Source organism: Mycotypha africana (genome assembly GCF_025528875.1).
Source record: "Mycotypha africana strain NRRL 2978 chromosome Unknown BDF20scaffold_2, whole genome shotgun sequence".
Taxonomy (NCBI): Eukaryota; Fungi; Mucoromycota; class Mucoromycetes; order Mucorales; family Mycotyphaceae; genus Mycotypha; species Mycotypha africana.
In genome coordinates, this window is record NW_026515726.1 from 1,556,435 (window position 1) to 1,573,563 (window position 17,129).

At 38.3% G+C, this 17,129-nt stretch overlaps 8 protein-coding genes and 1 pseudogene across 9 annotated transcripts; 6 read left to right on the top strand and 3 right to left on the bottom strand.

Annotated features, from left to right (window-relative positions):
* Positions 1-242: 242 nt before the first annotated feature.
* Positions 243-1,896, top strand: BDF20DRAFT_852479 (uncharacterized protein). Its single transcript, XM_053080080.1, has 6 exons — positions 243-379; positions 461-499; positions 601-703; positions 786-930; positions 1,046-1,195; positions 1,264-1,896. The coding sequence occupies exons 1-6, from the start codon at positions 319-321 to the stop codon at positions 1,423-1,425; spliced, it is 660 nt and encodes a 219-aa protein (XP_052939203.1). The 5' UTR covers positions 243-318; the 3' UTR covers positions 1,426-1,896.
* Positions 1,897-2,588: 692 nt separating this feature from the next.
* Positions 2,589-3,454, top strand: BDF20DRAFT_852489 (uncharacterized protein). The gene is made up of 2 exons (XM_053080081.1): positions 2,589-3,203; positions 3,276-3,454. Exon 1 carries the CDS (start codon positions 2,885-2,887, stop codon positions 3,101-3,103), a length of 219 nt encoding a protein of 72 aa, XP_052939204.1. The 5' UTR covers positions 2,589-2,884; the 3' UTR covers positions 3,104-3,203; positions 3,276-3,454.
* Positions 3,455-4,080: 626 nt separating this feature from the next.
* Positions 4,081-4,155, top strand: BDF20DRAFT_t27 (annotated as a pseudogene). The gene has a single exon. The product of its transcript is annotated as a tRNA-OTHER (tRNA).
* A 574-nt stretch (positions 4,156-4,729) lies between these two features.
* Positions 4,730-5,834, top strand: BDF20DRAFT_852495 (60S ribosomal protein L19-B). The gene is made up of 3 exons (XM_053080082.1): positions 4,730-4,750; positions 4,831-4,940; positions 5,069-5,834. Coding segments are annotated over exons 1-3 (552 nt in total). The 5' UTR covers positions 4,730-4,748; the 3' UTR covers positions 5,509-5,834.
* BDF20DRAFT_852496 (uncharacterized protein) lies at positions 5,835-6,730 on the top strand. Its single transcript, XM_053080083.1, has 3 exons — positions 5,835-6,181; positions 6,265-6,423; positions 6,514-6,730. Exons 1-3 carry the CDS (start codon positions 5,938-5,940, stop codon positions 6,621-6,623), a joined length of 513 nt encoding a protein of 170 aa, XP_052939206.1. The 5' UTR covers positions 5,835-5,937; the 3' UTR covers positions 6,624-6,730.
* Positions 6,731-6,934: 204 nt separating this feature from the next.
* Positions 6,935-7,507, bottom strand: BDF20DRAFT_832737 (uncharacterized protein; the record flags this gene model as incomplete). Its single annotated transcript, XM_053078570.1, has 3 exons — positions 6,935-7,115; positions 7,198-7,377; positions 7,440-7,507. 3 exons carry the CDS (start codon positions 7,505-7,507, stop codon positions 6,935-6,937), a joined length of 429 nt encoding a protein of 142 aa, XP_052939207.1.
* Positions 7,508-7,771: 264 nt separating this feature from the next.
* On the bottom strand, positions 7,772-8,614 carry BDF20DRAFT_813743 (mitochondrial carrier domain-containing protein; the record flags this gene model as incomplete). The annotated part of the gene is made up of 1 exon (XM_053076908.1): positions 7,772-8,614. A coding segment is annotated over one exon (843 nt), but the record flags the coding sequence as incomplete, so codon positions are not given.
* BDF20DRAFT_292076 (uncharacterized protein) lies at positions 8,502-9,476 on the bottom strand. Its single transcript, XM_053075117.1, has 3 exons — positions 9,148-9,476; positions 8,841-8,988; positions 8,502-8,767 (listed from the first exon to the last, which is right to left on the bottom strand). Exons 1-3 carry the CDS (start codon positions 9,278-9,280, stop codon positions 8,653-8,655), a joined length of 396 nt encoding a protein of 131 aa, XP_052939209.1. The 5' UTR covers positions 9,281-9,476; the 3' UTR covers positions 8,502-8,652.
* A 659-nt stretch (positions 9,477-10,135) lies between these two features.
* Positions 10,136-15,390, top strand: BDF20DRAFT_814125 (uncharacterized protein; the record flags this gene model as incomplete). The annotated part of the gene is made up of 4 exons (XM_053076946.1): positions 10,136-10,320; positions 10,420-10,579; positions 10,684-15,167; positions 15,276-15,390. 4 exons carry the CDS (start codon positions 10,136-10,138, stop codon positions 15,388-15,390), a joined length of 4,944 nt encoding a protein of 1,647 aa, XP_052939210.1.
* Positions 15,391-17,129: the final 1,739 nt, after the last annotated feature.

Sequence of the window (17,129 nt, forward strand, 5' to 3'; positions counted from 1 at the left end):
TAGGAAATCCCTCTTTATTATCTATGCAGTGTAATAGAGTTGCTAGGCGGAATTATTAGGGCTGTTGTCAGTTATATAGCATTGTGATTTGTTTTTGCACACGGAGAAATAGGTTTCTATGATAGCTAAGGCATTCTCAAGTATACGGCTGAAAGCTCATGCGGTGATGCATGTCTAGTGAGCGAACAGAAGGAATAGAGAGGAAAATTGGTGTTCCGCATTTGCGCAAAGACTTCTAGATCTATGTAACTGCAACTTTCTTTTTCTTCTACTCACCTTTTTACAAGTGTAAGCTACACTCTTCTACTCTATAAAGTAATGAACTCATTGTATAATAATGCATTAAAACAGACACACGCTTTACAAAGAGACTTGGACAGTAAGGTTCAGGATTTTTTTTTTTCTGCAGTAGTGTCAGTACTGCAAAGTAAGGGCGCAACTAATCTCTCATCTACTTTAGAGTTTCAATCAGGTCAAGATGCTTCAGCAGGATTGCAAGGTAAAATAAGATAAAATACCGCTGTATGTTTCTTTCGTCCATCATATTCAAGACAGCAATCTGGAAAATACTTGTTATATATTGCTGGTATCATCTGCTAGGTCAAATATCTGCCTCTTTTAATAGTTTACAAAGGTCTATAGAAGATTATGAAAATATTGCAAAGCGAGAGCTCATTCCAGTCAAAAAGGAAACAGCCTTAACGTAGGTCGAAACAATTTTTAGGGTAAAGGTTTAATGTATATTCAACCATTTCTCCACCTCGTTGACCTGCCAAAAAACTTAGACGAGTTGCAAAGTTCAGGCATGATTTGCAGGAAATGAAAACACGTTTTGAGGCAATAAAAAAGCAACAAGAGAATTTGAAAAATGAACAAAATCGAGATAACTTATTGAGAAGAGCTAACAGAGGCAGTGGCGGCAACAATATTGTAGGTTACATTTATACTGTTGGGGCGGCATGAGGATTTTAAGCGAGACTCGAGAAATAGTACACGTTGAAGGGAACAATTTATACGAACTATACTTGATTTTTGTTCTATTTAGCCTGAACATCCATATCAACCTTTATCAAGAGATGAATTTGCTTTTCGTGAACAAAATTTTGTCAGAAACACAGATTCACAATTGGACGAATTCATTGGCCAGGCACAAAGTTTGCTAGAGAACTTAACAGATCAGCATAATATATTGAAGGTAAACACAGAAGTAAAATCATCAAGTATATAGAGAGAAGAATATTTATATGAAGGTTTGGATTGTAGAAAACACAAAAGAAAATATTGGATACAGCCAATTATTTAGGGTTATCCCAGAATGCCATTCGATTCATTGAAAGAAGGACATCTCAGGATAAATGGATCTTTTATGGAGGCATGGTATTCACTGTTTTTTGCATCTGGGCCATTATTCATTACATTGCATAAATAAAGGAACCGCTGTACCCTCTATTGCATAATCCAACCTAAGCTGTTGAAAGGTAAAAGAGAGCGCTCACATGTCGGTGGCCCTTTAGTGACAACGGCAAGCCTAGAATGTGAGCTTATTTTTCTAACTTCATAGCTATCTCCCCGCATTGATAACCATTTGATTTTTTTATTACATTATATTATTTTGTGAAATTTATTTTAGGACGTAAACACTTCACTTTTTTCGAATAGTTGATTGGCTTTTTTTCTCCTCTATGGTGAACTTAGTTAACTATATCTTCTGTACTTTTCTTATGTCAAACTACCTTGCTATACTTTTGTCTTTACCATTAAAAGTGTAGTATTAGCAAAGTAACCCAACTCATACAGAACTTGATACAAGACTGCAAGCAGCTTTTCTAATGGATGCCTTACCAATACGAGCGTGGAGTAAATAGTACAATTTATAATGTGTTAGATAAAGACAAGTGAATAAAGTTGTTTTCGTAATATTTATCCATCAGAATGTTACTTATATGCCATCGGTATGAAGACTACGGTCTTACATTGCATACACGAGCTGGAAGCAATTACCCAGACACTGAAAGAGGAAATAGTCTTTTACGCCGAATAATGGGTTTACTTGATTTCTACACGATACTGTGCATTTACTAATGTTGGTATTAGTGCAAGTAACCTATCTGTTATCCATTCATTGTATTATATAACAACGACATTCGAATATAGCACATAGCTAATTTATCTTATCTTTACAAGTACAGGAGATTTTGTCACAGAGACTGTTTCAAACGCCACCACTAGCTTTTAGTTGAATTACTTCAAAATTGCAAGCGATCCAATAAATCTGAACCACAGTAGGTTTAAACCCTACTCCATTATTGAGACAAATATGCTACACTGCAGATGCTTACTTGGGACAATATGTAGGGGCATTTCATTTTAAGCTTCTCTAAGTTGTTATGATATAAGGATATGTAGAGATGTAATTTAGCAAAAACTCAGGTCCGCTTTGGTATAAGTACATTTCGAACTAATGATTCTTTGAGTAATCACTTGGTACTGAAAAACTTCGAAAGAGGGCTTACAAAAAAAAAGATACATGTTATTCGAATTGTCAATTCTGATACTGAATAAGTCGACTATTTTAAGTAAAATCGATCAATAATTGTGTCTTCTTTGTATATGTTGAATAATAAACCAAATTAATGAATTTGTAAAGGAACACTATGCTTGTTGTCCTTTTGAAGCTAGTTCTACTCAAGTACTGCTAGTGCTCGTATAGGTTTTACAGCTCACAAAAAATTCATATACATAAGATAATAGTAGTAGCTACTTATCGAAATGAGTAATTGGTCATGACCACATGTTATTTAACAGTTAAAAGATTATGTTATACAAAACTATAATTGCGTACAAAGATCAGCACCCATAACTGAGCAAAAGCGTACACTTTGTGATGGCTATATTGATCTATACAATAGTTCTGGTACGAGACACTCTTTTCCTTTCTTTCTTTTTTAACCTTCTTTTTTTGTTTTCCTGGTTTTTTGACGGCCGGTGTATGAGTACATTCCTTTCCACCCTCGTGGTGACGCTAAGAGTGTTTTCAACGTCTAATTCACCACTTGAACATAATGATATCACATTTTTCATATTACTTTCTGCTGATCGATAACGAAATACTTCGATAACAAAATAGGGGAATTCTTCAGTCTAATAGATGACAAGCAAAACAGCAACAGTAAAGGAAGATACTATATTAGACTTCTCTCTCTGTAATGTTTCATACATTTGTAGGACCATCATTGAGCGTATACGTGTTCATCTAATATTGTCTATATACATAGTATCGCAGTAGTGGTGTATACCAAAAGCAGCTGAAATCGGAGTATATAGTTACCTCAGTACTCGGATCTCGTTGAGGTTTTATACATTTACTTGGCGCGATTCAAGAAAATTTTTATCCCACGATAATTTGTAGGCATACGTTCTAGTAAGAAAGGATTACTTACATAAGAATAAGGAGGCTTTTATCGTTAGACTGTTTGGAGGTCGCGTGACAAGAAGAAAATTTTCTTATAAAAAGCCCCCATGTTTTCTCTTTGGAGGTCTCTTTTCTTCTCTTCTTTTTTCATACATTAACGGCCTTCGTTTACTTATATCCTCTGTAACGCTTGCTCCTCGGCTTTGGCGGCAGTCTACTACAAACTCTGTTCTTTATTCCCATTGATCTTGTTCTTAATTGACACCGGCAGACCATAGGACAGTTTCACTGGGCCTTGTAAATCCCTCTGCCGCTAGTGTTGGGGTTGAGCGGTCATCTGTCGTGTTCTGGGATCCTAACACTGAAGAACGGCGGTAGATTGTTTGTCATTGCCTTCACACCTTCCCCTTTTTTATGTTTCCCCTCATGTACCACTTGGTTATCAAGAGTTGTTTTGTCTGTCTGAAGCTTTAATCATAATCGCGAAGCGCTTGGCGAGGGGAGCAAACCGAACACCTGCTTTTTTGCAGAGTACCTTTTATGACCTAGCTTAGGACTTCAACTTTTATAATCCAAGCCTCTCCACGTTCCATAGTTTTCTTTCTTTTGAGCAAGTGTTACATTTTTTAAGGATTATGAGGAAACCTCAGGCCAAGATTCCCATATTTGCTTATCTAGTTTAAATGGTTAAAACAAGAGTAATTAATTTTACTCTTATTCAGGTTCGAGTCCTGGGATAAGCTAACTCAATGCTATCATTTACATATTCCTTTTTGTCATGGTCTTATTTCTGCTACTGTTTTCAAATGCTTTCACGTGAAAATAACTGTTTTTGTGTGTTTGCGTGGGAGAGGGAAGGTGTTGTTGGTTTTTCCATACTTTGGCCAAAAGCAAGCTACATAAAGATTCTTGAAATAAAAAGGTCAAAGAAAATTTGATAGATTATCTTTCTATAGTTTGCCCATGCCCCTTTTACTGGTTAAAGCGGTCTAAGCACTCAAGTGCAATGGTGTATATTTATCTCCCTGCGTCTACTTTTTTTTTAAATGTAGTTAATAGTATACTTAAGCAGAATCAATATCCGTTAACACCCTACTTTAACAGGGTCTTTGAAAAGTTATCTTTCTGTTCGCTATATTGTTTATGGAACCTGTTCAGTGACATTATCGATCATGCTCAGACTGTATCTGAGTTTTAGGAAAGACGTCCTTCGACAATGAAATGAAATTTGTATCTGTGGCTTATCATTCCCACCACAAAATTTTTTTACCATAATTTACTAGCAGCAGCAGAAATTATTGCTGCCTCCTCTTTTTCGCTTTAGTCGATTTTAAAAATGTAATCGTCAACTTGTCAATATTAACCTACTGATAAAAATAAACTAGTATATTAACAACAACTTCGTTTGAATTGAACAGGGTCAGTTTGGTTGTCCAAAAGCGTCTCGCTGCCTCCGTCCTCAAGTGTGGTAAGAGAAAGATCTGGCTCGATCCCAATGAAGTTAACGAAATCTCCAATGCCAACTCTCGTAAGTACATCACCCAACCTTCATTCTCGGTAGTCAGCAGCACTGTATTTTCAGTGTGCGAAACTGATAGTGGTACAATAAGCAGAAGATTAAGTTGTGCTGACATAAAACTTTGCATTTTTGAAAAGGTGCTAACATCCGTAAGCTCGTTAAGGACGGTTTGATCATCCGTAAGCCCGAAATTGCTCAATCTCGTTTCCGTGTCAAGGAACGTAACGCCGCCAAGCGTAACGGTCGTCACATGGGTCACGGTAAGAGAAAGGGTACTGCCAACGCTCGTATGTCCAGCCAAGTTATCTGGATGCGCCGTATGCGTGTCCTCCGTCGTCTCCTTGCCAAGTACAGAGAAGCCGGTAAGATCGATAAGCACTTGTACCACCAACTCTACCTCAAGTCCAAGGGTAACGGTTTCAAGAACAAGCGTGTCTTGATGGAACACATCCACAAGGCCAAGGCCGAAAAGACTCGTGCTAAGACTCTCGCTGAACAAGCTGATGTCCTCCGTGCCAAGAACAAGGCTCTCCGTGAACGTCGTTCCAACAAGAAGGCTGAGAAGGTCGAAGCTTAAATAACATTTTATTCCTTATTGATTGCTCTTTCTCATCACTTTATAAACGAATGAAGTCAGTTATACAGAAACAAACTCACTGACCACACTGAAATTTTAGTCGATTGTTATTCTGTTTCACGATTGAGTTTGGCACAAATTGTTGATAATGGATAAGTGAAGTGGATGGTTATTTTCAAAGCGATCTGTTTTTTCAGTGACGATATAATACAATGATCTTTGTTGTAATTGAAGGTCACTGTATAATAGGATATATCGACAGAAATTTTGACAAAAAGAATGAATCGTTTTGAGAAGATTTTTCCTTTTTTTCCCTGCTAAACCTAAAATAAGTGTTTGCATTTGTGTCTTAGGACTTCAAGTGATTTATACCTTGTCTTCTATAAATTTTCCTTTCTCTTTTTTGTCAATTTTGAAACCTGCAAAACAATGAAAGTCTTCTTTACACTTCCAGTTGTCGCTACGATATATTTTTGGGCTGCAGCTGTAGTAACAGCCATATCAACTCAGCAGCAAAGAGCCTTCATGGCCCCCGATAGTCATGGTGACATTTGGTCGTTATGCGATAATCCCTCTACACATCAGCTGATTGGATATGAAGATGGAGTTTATATATTCCCAGAACAACCTCAAACTGGCGAAAATATAAATGTTCGAGTGAAAGGCAATCTCAGTAAGTGATTTAGCAGTTGTAAAGGCTACCTAATGTTTGTCTAATTCGTGCTGTATATTGCTCTTTTTTTTAACGAATTGTAGTGAAGGATGTAACCGGTGGAAAAGTGGATATTGATTTAAATATAATGGGCATGATCAAAATCAAAAAGCAACTTGAGCTTTGTAGTGTCCTTTCGTCTGAAGTAATGAATCATAAAGCATGCCCATTAAAAGCTGGTGATACGGCTTTGGAAGCTACAGGTAGATAAACGAATCATTGCTTCTTTGAAATAGCGAACACTATGATGTTCATTGGAGTACTCACTATATTATCTTGTCTAAATGTCATAGCCTGGATCCCTAAAGAGTTACCAAAGTTACCACTTTCCGGTAATGTGCGTATATCAGATCAAGATGGACAAACAGTTACATGCATTCATTTGGACTTTAAATTACAATAATGATATTGTTATCTCTACCAACTGCCTTAATGCTATTTATTCTATTTAATTTACAACAAATACACTCTATTCATCGATTACAGCTTATGATAAAGCAGCTATTACATTGTTTTGTGAAATAGAATTGGAAAGTAACTTTGAGACAAGAAACAGTACCATCGTATCGGTTTGTTTCAGCAATTGAAAAGCAGTATATGTTTTCATAACTGCATGCCTGCCGTTACTGTACCATATTATCGATGACAGTGATGGCTCAAGATACTGAACTGCTTTCTTAATGTCACGAACTTTAGGGGTATATAAACAGGCATCTAATATGTCATCTTGGGCTTTTCAGCAATGATGTATTTTTGATTGACACCCAATAAGGAGGATATCACTTTCAGCTTATTCTTCATTTTGTCTCTCAGACCGAACAAGTCAACTTCATGGTCATTATAAGTAGGAAAATCTTCAATTTGCCTTTTTAGGGTTTCGATCTGTTTCATAGCTCTGCAGTCCATTATAGCGAACGGTAAAGAAGGTTGCTTAGTAATTGCAAAATCTGAACATTTGCTTTACTTTTTCTTTTTACCGTGCTGGTACTTTCTCGGGATGTACATTATGTAGCTCAGTCCACATTTCCACGCATCCTGCATAGAATCCAATCTCACGACCCAATTCGAAAGCCTTTTCGCAGCCTACAATACGTCCTTCCAGTTCGCCAGATATTTCGCCATCCTTAAAGCCATCGTCATATCCATATTCTTGGAACCTACAATGGGTCTCTCAGAACGCATATTCACTAATTAAGTATCCATATTAGATGGGCATTACATTGTTTCTAAATAACATAAAGATTCCAAATCTTGGTTAGGTGGAGGACGAGCTTTGTTTTCTGCCATGGTGTATTGAATAGAGTAAAATAGAAATGAAAAGAAATACGAAAAAAGACTGCACTCTATTTTCATAGAAATGCGAGTCAGATCAATGGCTATTGAAACTCAGTTTTTTTTTGTGCTGTCACTGGTTTCAAGGAAAGAGATAATGAATCAATAGTGGAGTGCGATATCTGTACATGTAGATAGGCCCATATATTATAAATAGGTCAATTATATTTTTTGTACAAGTGGGAGAATGATACGTGTTATATTTCAACGCTATAACGTTTATTCAAATTTAACCTTTTTTTCAACTTCGGTTGCCGACGCTTTTGTGTCTTCAGTGGCGCTGCCAGTTGTAGGCAATCCAACAGCTACTTTGACACCATCAAAGATCAGCCACTGAAGAGCGGTCAATGTACCGATCATTACTATACGCGGTCCTAAACCCGTCCATAAACCACGCATACCCAAATCTTTCATAACGTCCATTGCGCCCTTTTGCGTCTCACCAGCAGCCACCTTTGGCAAATAGTTTAGTTTTGAAACTAAAACATCTGCAGGATGGGAAACCACGGCACAAAAGACACCAGCAATATACCCGCCCGCAAAACTTACACCTAGTTGTTCCATCTTGTTGTATTCTGCTTTTGGCTTACTCATAAACGTCTTGTACAAGATTTCCACTGTTTTTTCAAAGGTGGCGAATTTAACCATGGTATAAGGTACTTGACGAGCCCAAAGGGGTACAAGCCCTTTATAAAATCCATTTAAGCCTTCCGCCGCCATAATCTTGCGGAAGCCCTCGCTTGTTGTTTTGGCATATGGCGGAATGCTGGTTTGCATACGTACTTTAAGGGCTTCCATAGGACATAAAAAGATATCAGCAATGAATTCCGCTGAGGCAGAAGCTGTAAGGTAAACTAAGGTACGATATTTATGGGCATTTTCTTCTCCAACAAGTTTGCCATATTGGTATTTGAAGACTTCGTAGAAACCATATTTTCCAGCACCTTGCAATGAATAACCGATGAAAGTAGGACCTACACCGGTGAAGACGCCACGGAAGCCTTCAGCCTTAGCAATCGTTTTCCAGCCATTAAAAACGCCTTTATACAATCCGGGTTTGACCTACAACCATTGAAAAGACGCGAATCATGTCAATTCGATTACGGACACCGTTCAATGCAAAACGATAGGCAGTATGATATATTATGAATATGCGCGCTTACCTGGTTACGGCATTTAACCAAATCCAAAGGTGTCACAAGTGAATGTGTCGGTCTATTGAAAGGCAGTTAATGGATTCTTACTTTAGATAACATTGTTCCGTACATTCAATTAGTTATTGTGTTACCCGCAAGCAAGAATACCGGCGAGAGCACTAGCCAAGAAATATTTGCCCGAGTATAATGGAATTGTGTTCTTATCTGACATGATGAACAGTGGATGATGTAAGTTGAAGAAGGATGTTTTGTAAATAATGAAGAAAGAGAAACAAACGGCTTTTTTTTTTCAGTTCTCCACTGTCTCATTTTAAAATGGGGGGAAAATCCCGACTAATCGTTTGCATGACCAGGAAAATTCGTTTATCCATCCTTTGATGTGTTTGAGGCCATAGCTCTGTTAAAGAAAAGATAGAGAAACTATTCTAAATAACATACATGTGGTGTAATTCTTGATTTGTTGGCCTAGTTCTTTTTTTCTGCTGATATGGCTCGTTGAACCATTCGTAGATACGACCAAAGTGTCAAGTACAGAGTCTGAATTAAACATTTCCCCGGATTTCGTCCTCATATATAGCAATGGAACAATTACATCAGAACCAGGGGAGTATACCAAATTACTGCAATAATAGGTAAACGAATTTAGCCGTCTTCCCGGAAACCTCTTTATGATTCATATGTACTGATTTTACGCTTATAAACACAAATGAACCGGGGTCGTATCACATAGTGAGTATCCGCAGCACATGATCAAAAAGTAATAAAAAATATGAAGTGTACGCATTAACACCCAAAAAATAGCAGCCAACAATAGGTTAATTGATCATGGTACTAGAAAAATTCGAAGCATATGGGTATGCTAACATTGCCTTGGAAACAACTCAACGGGAGAAATTTCATAGCAAAGTACATAGCTTTGCAGAGACTCTGATTTACAGGATATATATGTGTTAGTAACAGAATAGAAATAACATGAAGAAGTGGCATAGCATGTTGAATTCATAGGATAGTCGCTCTACAACATGCTTAGAGCAGCCTATGATCGATGACCGCATTTCTCTTCACAGAGGCTTATAAAGGAGCGTGCAAAATTTGGATTTTTCTTTATGATTAGTATCATATACAATTTTGTCATTGATAGTCGATTGAAGACAGAGTGTAGCTATAGCAATAGCAAGCTTTCGATACAGAATAGTTCATAGCAATATTTTGTTCAAATAAGCATGTCCAAGGTTTTCCTTGATAACCCGCGTGGCTTAAAGTTAATGACTGACTGCTTTTCTTGTTTTTTCTTAAAGCTGAGCTTGGGAAATCAGGAAGTTTCCAGCTTTAAAAAAAAATAGAAGCACTTTTTACTTTTCAGTTCAACACAAAAGTCAACTTCTTTCAACCTGTGTTCACCAAGGACCGTTTTCACCTTTAGAATATGAATATTTCAGTTCCTATTGGTACAGAGGTTGACTCTGTTTCTTTCTCTCTTTATGAGCCGAATGAAATTAGAAAGATCTCTGTCAAGCAAATCGTTAATCCCGTCCTTTTTGACACATTAGGCCACCCTACGAAAGGTGGTCTTTACGATCCTGCACTTGGTCCATATCAAAAGACTCAAATGTATACTGTTTTTCCTTAAATTTTTTCTTCTTGTCTGGTTACGTCTGATACTTGAAAAGAAAATTTACTGACGTTGTACTATTTTATGCTTGCATATAGTTGTGCCACTTGTTCACAAAACCACTTTAACTGTCCGGGACACTATGGTCATATTGAAATACCTATCCCTGCTTACAATCCTATGTTTTTCGATAACTTATACGCCATCCTTCGTGGTATGTGTGTTTATTGTAATCATTTCCGCATCTCTAGAGCTTTGGTATGTTTGTTTCTTATGTCAGCTGCAAGAAAATAGAAGATTGCATGGAAGAGATTGTATCAATTTATCCTAACATATTTTATTTTCTGACATTGCATGTACAGATGAAGAAATATACCGCACAATTACAGCTATTAGAAAATGGTATGGTCAATGAAGCTCAAGATTTAGATGAAATACTCTTCAACAATAAGAAATCGTCCAAGAAAGATGAAGATAACTTGGAAGATAAGATGGAGGAAGAGAGCCAATTATTAGCAAATGTGGAAGAATATATGGATCACATTGACGAATATGTTAAGAAATGCTTGGCTGATGATGAAGCTCGCAAATTTGCAGCCAAGAATTATAAGGTTACTGTCATCAACGATGTCCGTAAAAGACTCATGTCCGACTTTATGAAAGCCTGTGTGCATCAAAAGAAATGTCTCAACTGTCAAGGTATTTCACCTGCCATCCGACGTGATGGTGCAGCAAAACTTTTCCAACTTGCACTTACTAAAAAAGAACAAACTCATATGGATCGTATCAAAAGTAACATTGGATTTACCGACGAAGTGAAAGGCTTCAACAGTAATGGTCAACGTTTCATGACAAATTATGAGGTTAGAAAACTTGTTCAAGCTTTGTTTGAAAAGGAAGGAGAAGCTACCACATTATTATTCGGTGCACGCGATCCCCGTACACCAACTCATATTAAGACGGCCTCATATCACATGTTTTTCATCGAGACACTTGCTGTTGCTCCCACTCGTTTCCGTCCCCCCTCTGTTATGGGTGATAAAGTGTTTGAGTCCCCTCAGAACGAACTTTTATCAGGTATTTTAAAAGGCTGTCATCTCGTTCGTGATTTCTCCGAAGATTTAAAACAAGCCTCCAATGAAGATCCCGTGGATAAAGCTAAATTGGAACGTATCCGTAATAATTTTGTCGAATCCATCATCAACTTACAACACGCAGTCAACTCTTTCATTGATTCTACCAAAAATCCTGCTCAAGTCCAGCAAGGTAAGACCAACCCTCCTGGTATTCGTCAGGCCTTAGAAAAGAAGGAAGGTCTGTTCAGAAAACATATGATGGGTAAGCGTGTCAATTATGCTGCTCGTTCTGTCATTTCACCCGATCCCTTCATCGAAACCTCTGAAATTGGTATTCCTCCCGTATTTGCCACCAATCTCACTTACCCCGAACCTGTCACTCCTCACAATATTAAGGAAATGAGACAAGCTGTTATCAACGGTCCTTACAAGTGGCCTGGTGCTACTCACGTTCAAAACGAAGATCAGTCGATTGATGTGTTGGCCGATTTAAGTATTGAATCTCGTATCGCGCTCGCCAATTCACTTTTGGCTTCTCAAAGCACACATACTGCTCAGACGGGAAATAACCCCTACCCTACCCGTACTCAAACAGTCAATAAGAAGGTTTTCAGACATTTGCGTAATGGTGATATGCTTTTGCTCAATCGTCAGCCTACACTTCACAAGCCTTCTATCATGGCTCACAAAGCTCGTATTTTGCCGGGAGAAAAGACAATTCGTATGCACTATGCCAATTGTAACACTTACAACGCAGATTTTGATGGTGATGAAATGAATATTCACTTTCCTCAAAATGAAGTGGCTCGTGCCGAAGCAGCTTTCATTGCTAATACAGATAACCAATACCTGGTACCTACCAGTGGTGATCCTTTACGTGGTCTTATTCAGGATAACGTTGATTCCGGTGTATGGATGACAGCCCGTGATACATTCTTTACCAAAGACGAATATCAGCAACTGTTGTACGGTTCACTTCGTCCTGAAGTTGACGGTACAGGCGGTGGTAAGATCCGTACGTTGCCTCCTACTATTTTCAAACCTCAAGCTTTATGGACCGGTAAACAAGTTATCTCTACGATTCTCATGAACTTGACTTGGGGTAAAGCCCAACTCAATTTAACTTCCAAGAGTAAAGTACCTGCTCGATTCTGGGGTCCTGACGCTAAGGAAGAAGAAGTCGTTAATGTCATGGAAGGCCAATTGATCCATGGTATTCTTGATAAATCTCAATTCGGTGCCTCTTCTTATGGTCTTGTTCACTCCGTCTATGAAATTTATGGCGCTGAATCTGCTGGCATCCTTCTCAGTATTTTGGGTCGTTTGTTCATCAAGTTTATTCAGAGTCATGGTTTCACTTGTCGTATGGATGATTTGATTTTAACAAAGGAAGGTGATCAATGGCGCAGGGATTTGCTGAACGAAGGTAAGGGGCTCGGTGATGAAGCTCATCTCGAATTCCTTGGTTTAGCTGAAACTGCCAAGACGGCAACACCCGAGGTGCTCAAGAAAGAATTCAAACTTCGTATGAATGAAGTCGTTCGTGATGACAATAAATTAGCTGGTCTGGATAATGCCATGAAAGCTAAGGTCAACAAATTGACCTCCTCTATTACCACCAAATGTCTTCCCAATGGTTTGGTTCGTCCTTTCCCAAAGAACAACATGCAAATGATGACTGTGTCTGGTGCTAAGGGTTCAAATGTCAACGCTACTCAAATTTCATGTTTGCTTGGTCAGCAAGAACTGGAAGGTCGTCGTGTCCCTCTCATGGTCTCTGGTAGATCGCTTCCTTCTTTCCGTCCCTTCGATACAAGTGCACGTGCTGGTGGTTTCGTCACGGGTCGTTTCTTGACGGGTATTCGTCCTCAAGAATACTACTTCCATTGTATGGCAGGTCGTGAAGGTTTGATTGATACTGCTGTCAAGACATCGCGTTCTGGTTATTTGCAACGTTGTCTTATTAAACATCTCGAAGGTCTTCGTGTCCATTACGATCATACTGTTCGTGACTCTGATGGCTCTGTCTTGCAATTCCATTACGGTGAAGATTCTTTGGATGTCATCAAAGCGAAGCATATCAATCAATTCAGTTTCTCAGCTCATAACTTTGAAGCGCTCTCTCAAAAATACAATCCTAAAGCTGCTTTGGCTTCTCTTGAAACCAAGAAAGGTGAAGAATATGCCAAGAAAGCTCTCAAGAAGCCCAGCAAATATGATCCTGCGTTGTCTGTCTATAATCCTGGTACTCACTTGGGTGTCGTTTCCGAACGGTTCGCTATCGCTATGAAAGAATATATGGATAAGAATCCTGATAAGATGCCATTTGAAAAGGGTGCTGAAGTGCCAAAGAACACTGCCCGTTATGCTGGCTTAACGAAGAGCAAGTTCAAGGCATTGATGAATTTGAAATACCTTCACAGTTTGGTGGAACCTGGTGAAGCAGTGGGTCTTTTAGCCGCTCAAGGTGTGGGTGAACCTTCTACTCAGATGACGTTGAACACTTTCCATTTTGCTGGTTATGGTGCGGCTAACGTTACCTTGGGTATTCCACGTCTTCGTGAAATTATTATGACGGCTGCTCGTAAGATCAAGACACCAACCATGCTGTTGCCTCTTCGTCCTGAGATAAACGCCAAGAAGGCTTCTAATTTCTGTAAGGCTGTATCAAGATTGACTTTAGCGCAATTGGTGGATAATGTCACAGTATCGGAAAAGACAACTTCGAAGACGGCTGAAACCAATTATCGCAGATCAAAGACCTATTCTATTCGTCTCAACTTGTTCAGTGAAAAGGAATACAAGGAAGAATACCGTGTGACGGCTAGTAAGGTAAAGGAAGTGCTGGCAACAGCGTTCTTGAAGGATTTAGAAGAATTGATTCGCAGAGATATCAAAGATACCAAGAAGATGGAAGATATCGGTAAAGGACATAAAATCTCAGATGCTATGAATGATGAAAACGTGGACGAGACTATTGGCGACAATGTTGCACAGAATGCCTATGATTCAGATGCGGAAATGGAGGAAGATGCAAAGACATCGAGAGTAGCTGATAAGAATAAAGAACGAACCAGTTACGACGATCCAGACGAAGATGATATGCCAGAAGATGAAGAAAAGACTTTGGAAGACGAAGAAGCCGAGCTTGAAGAAGCAGCTTTAGCAGGCGAAGATGATGAAGAGGACGAGCCCAAGGCACCAACGATGGGTGACTACGAAAAGAACGCTGTTTCTAAGAGCAAATACTGCACCAAGTTTGTGTTTGACAATAAAGAGGGCGCTTATTGTCAAATCGATATGGAATTCCCTGCTGATACCAAGAAGATTTTGATGGTCAGTTTGATCGAAAAGTCATGCTCTCGTGTTGTCGTACATGAAGTAAAGGGCATTCAGACATGTTTCGAGTACATCAACCCTACCGAAAACGATACTTCTAAACGTCTTCAAACAGAAGGTGTCAACCTTAGAGGCATGTGGCCGTATGCCGATCTGATTGATGTCAACTATATTGATACCAATGACATTGCAGCCATTTTGAATACTTATGGTGTTGAAGCTGCTAGAAATGCTATCATTAAGGAAGTCGCAGCTGTCTTTGGTGTGTACGGTATTAAGGTCGATCGTCGTCATTTGACTGTCATTGCTGATTACATGACTTTCGAAGGTGGTTATAAGCCATTCTCTCGTATTGGTATTGGATCCAATGTTGCACCTTTCCTTAAGATGAGTTTCGAATCAACATGTAAATTTTTGACTGAAGCAACATTGTAAGTATACTGGTTTTTTTTTGGTTTTTTTTTTTTTTTTTTGTTGCAAGGGAACAGATGATTTTTGTGGACCTTTTTAATAATGCTTTTTTTTTTCTTCTGTAATAGACATGGTGATTATGATACTCTGGAATCACCCTCTTCAAGAATTGTCGTTGGTCGTGTCGTTGAAGGCGGTACTGGCTCTTTCGATATTCTACAACCCCTCACCACTGAAGCATAGATTAATATTGAATTGATATCTCTGTAAATAAATCATCCAACTATGTATTTTGAATAAATATTTTTACTTTTCATGCACCTTTTAGATCTTTGATCTTGTAATTATTACAATAAGTACCTATTCATAATTTGATTTGAAAGCTACCGCTTGCTTAGCTGTTAGGCCTAATTACTAAATGACTTTACTATAGGTTGTGGGGGCGGGGGTGGGGGGCGGAACACGTAAGTATACTTTCCAAGCACCCGACTCACGAGCCACGATTAGTGATATCATAACTCAGTTAAAGTGAGACAATGCAAATTAACACCGGCTTAAGTTCCCTTTTTCCACGTTATGGAATTCATCCGAATTATAGACGCGCTTCTAATTATATTAGGATTTGAGAGTAATATGTGGTTTATATAATGTATATATATAGTGGTTTAAGAACAGTCATATGAGAGGAGTTGTATTATTGTGTGCGCGCAGTTCATCTATAAAATCTTTTTTATTAACGTCCTCTGTTCGAAAGAGGCAAAAGGGAAAGAAAAAGTGGCATAGAATTTGTAAAAGAGTTCCAATCGCTGGACAGTCAATTTAACATCAACAGTACTTTAAATCCTTATAGAATAGAGGTTGTTTTCAATGCGTTAGCATGGCTGTTGCTGCTTTAGGAAACAGCGAATAGAGAGTAATAGCCTATAATTAATAGAAGCAGAAAAGACGAGAGTCTCCTTTATCAAATGTACTGTGCTGTCTTGAAGAGTAGTAAATAGGTTCTCATTTTGCACTTTCTTTTAACATATGTTTCATGTACTATTGAGAGTGAAAAGAACTTGGAGAACTTCCCTTTTGTCGAAAACTCGTGAACAGAAAAACCCGAGATGAAACCAAATTAACCATTTTTTGTTAAGAAAAAAAAAGTGGAGGTGAGGCGGTGCGATTTCGCAGAATCGGATCAGAATTTAGGCTTGCTTACCAATCAGAAAGAGGAAGCATAGCTCATACATTTCATACCGTTTATCTGGGTGCACTACAATTGAGATATTCACATGCTGTGATAAAGAATGTTAGCAAAGTTGCACAAATTGCTTTTTTTTCCTGAACCTTTCTAGACAATTCTGGTAGCTTAATTTTTAATGCACCATTACAGGTCTTTTTAGCGTTTTTCAAACAAAAATGGACATTTGGCTACCAGCAAACAAAAATCCCTCTACCCCATCCTAGAATCGTTCTGTTACCTTTCCGAAACAGACTGTATAAAGTGTATGTTTCCTGAAGTCTGGTAGTCCAATCAATAAGATGCCTGTTGTAGCTTGCATTCTGTTGATTAAGTTCATTAATAAAAGAAGAACCTTTCTTTTTTGTTACATAGACTTTACGCCTAATATTTACCTATTTATTCAATTTGTCAGAATACGCGTGGTTCTAGCTTAGCAAGAACCACGACAGTCCTTTCCTTTTTCTTATGTTTGATTTTCCATCAGCCACTACAAAGGCATAACCTCTTCCCGCAAGAAAAATTTGCCCGTGCACGTTTCGAAACATAAACTGATTAGGTCATACATATCAAAAAGCCAAAGAAATTGAGTTCCAATGCCCTTCCTTGCTAAGTACAACTGGTTGATATAACAGATCAAACAAACAAAAAATTATCAAAACCTTATTTTGTAGTAGTACAAACAGTTCCAAATGGATGGCTCCTTCTCAACAAAAATGGAATATCCATGGCAACGAAAAAGTTTCATTTATTTGATTGG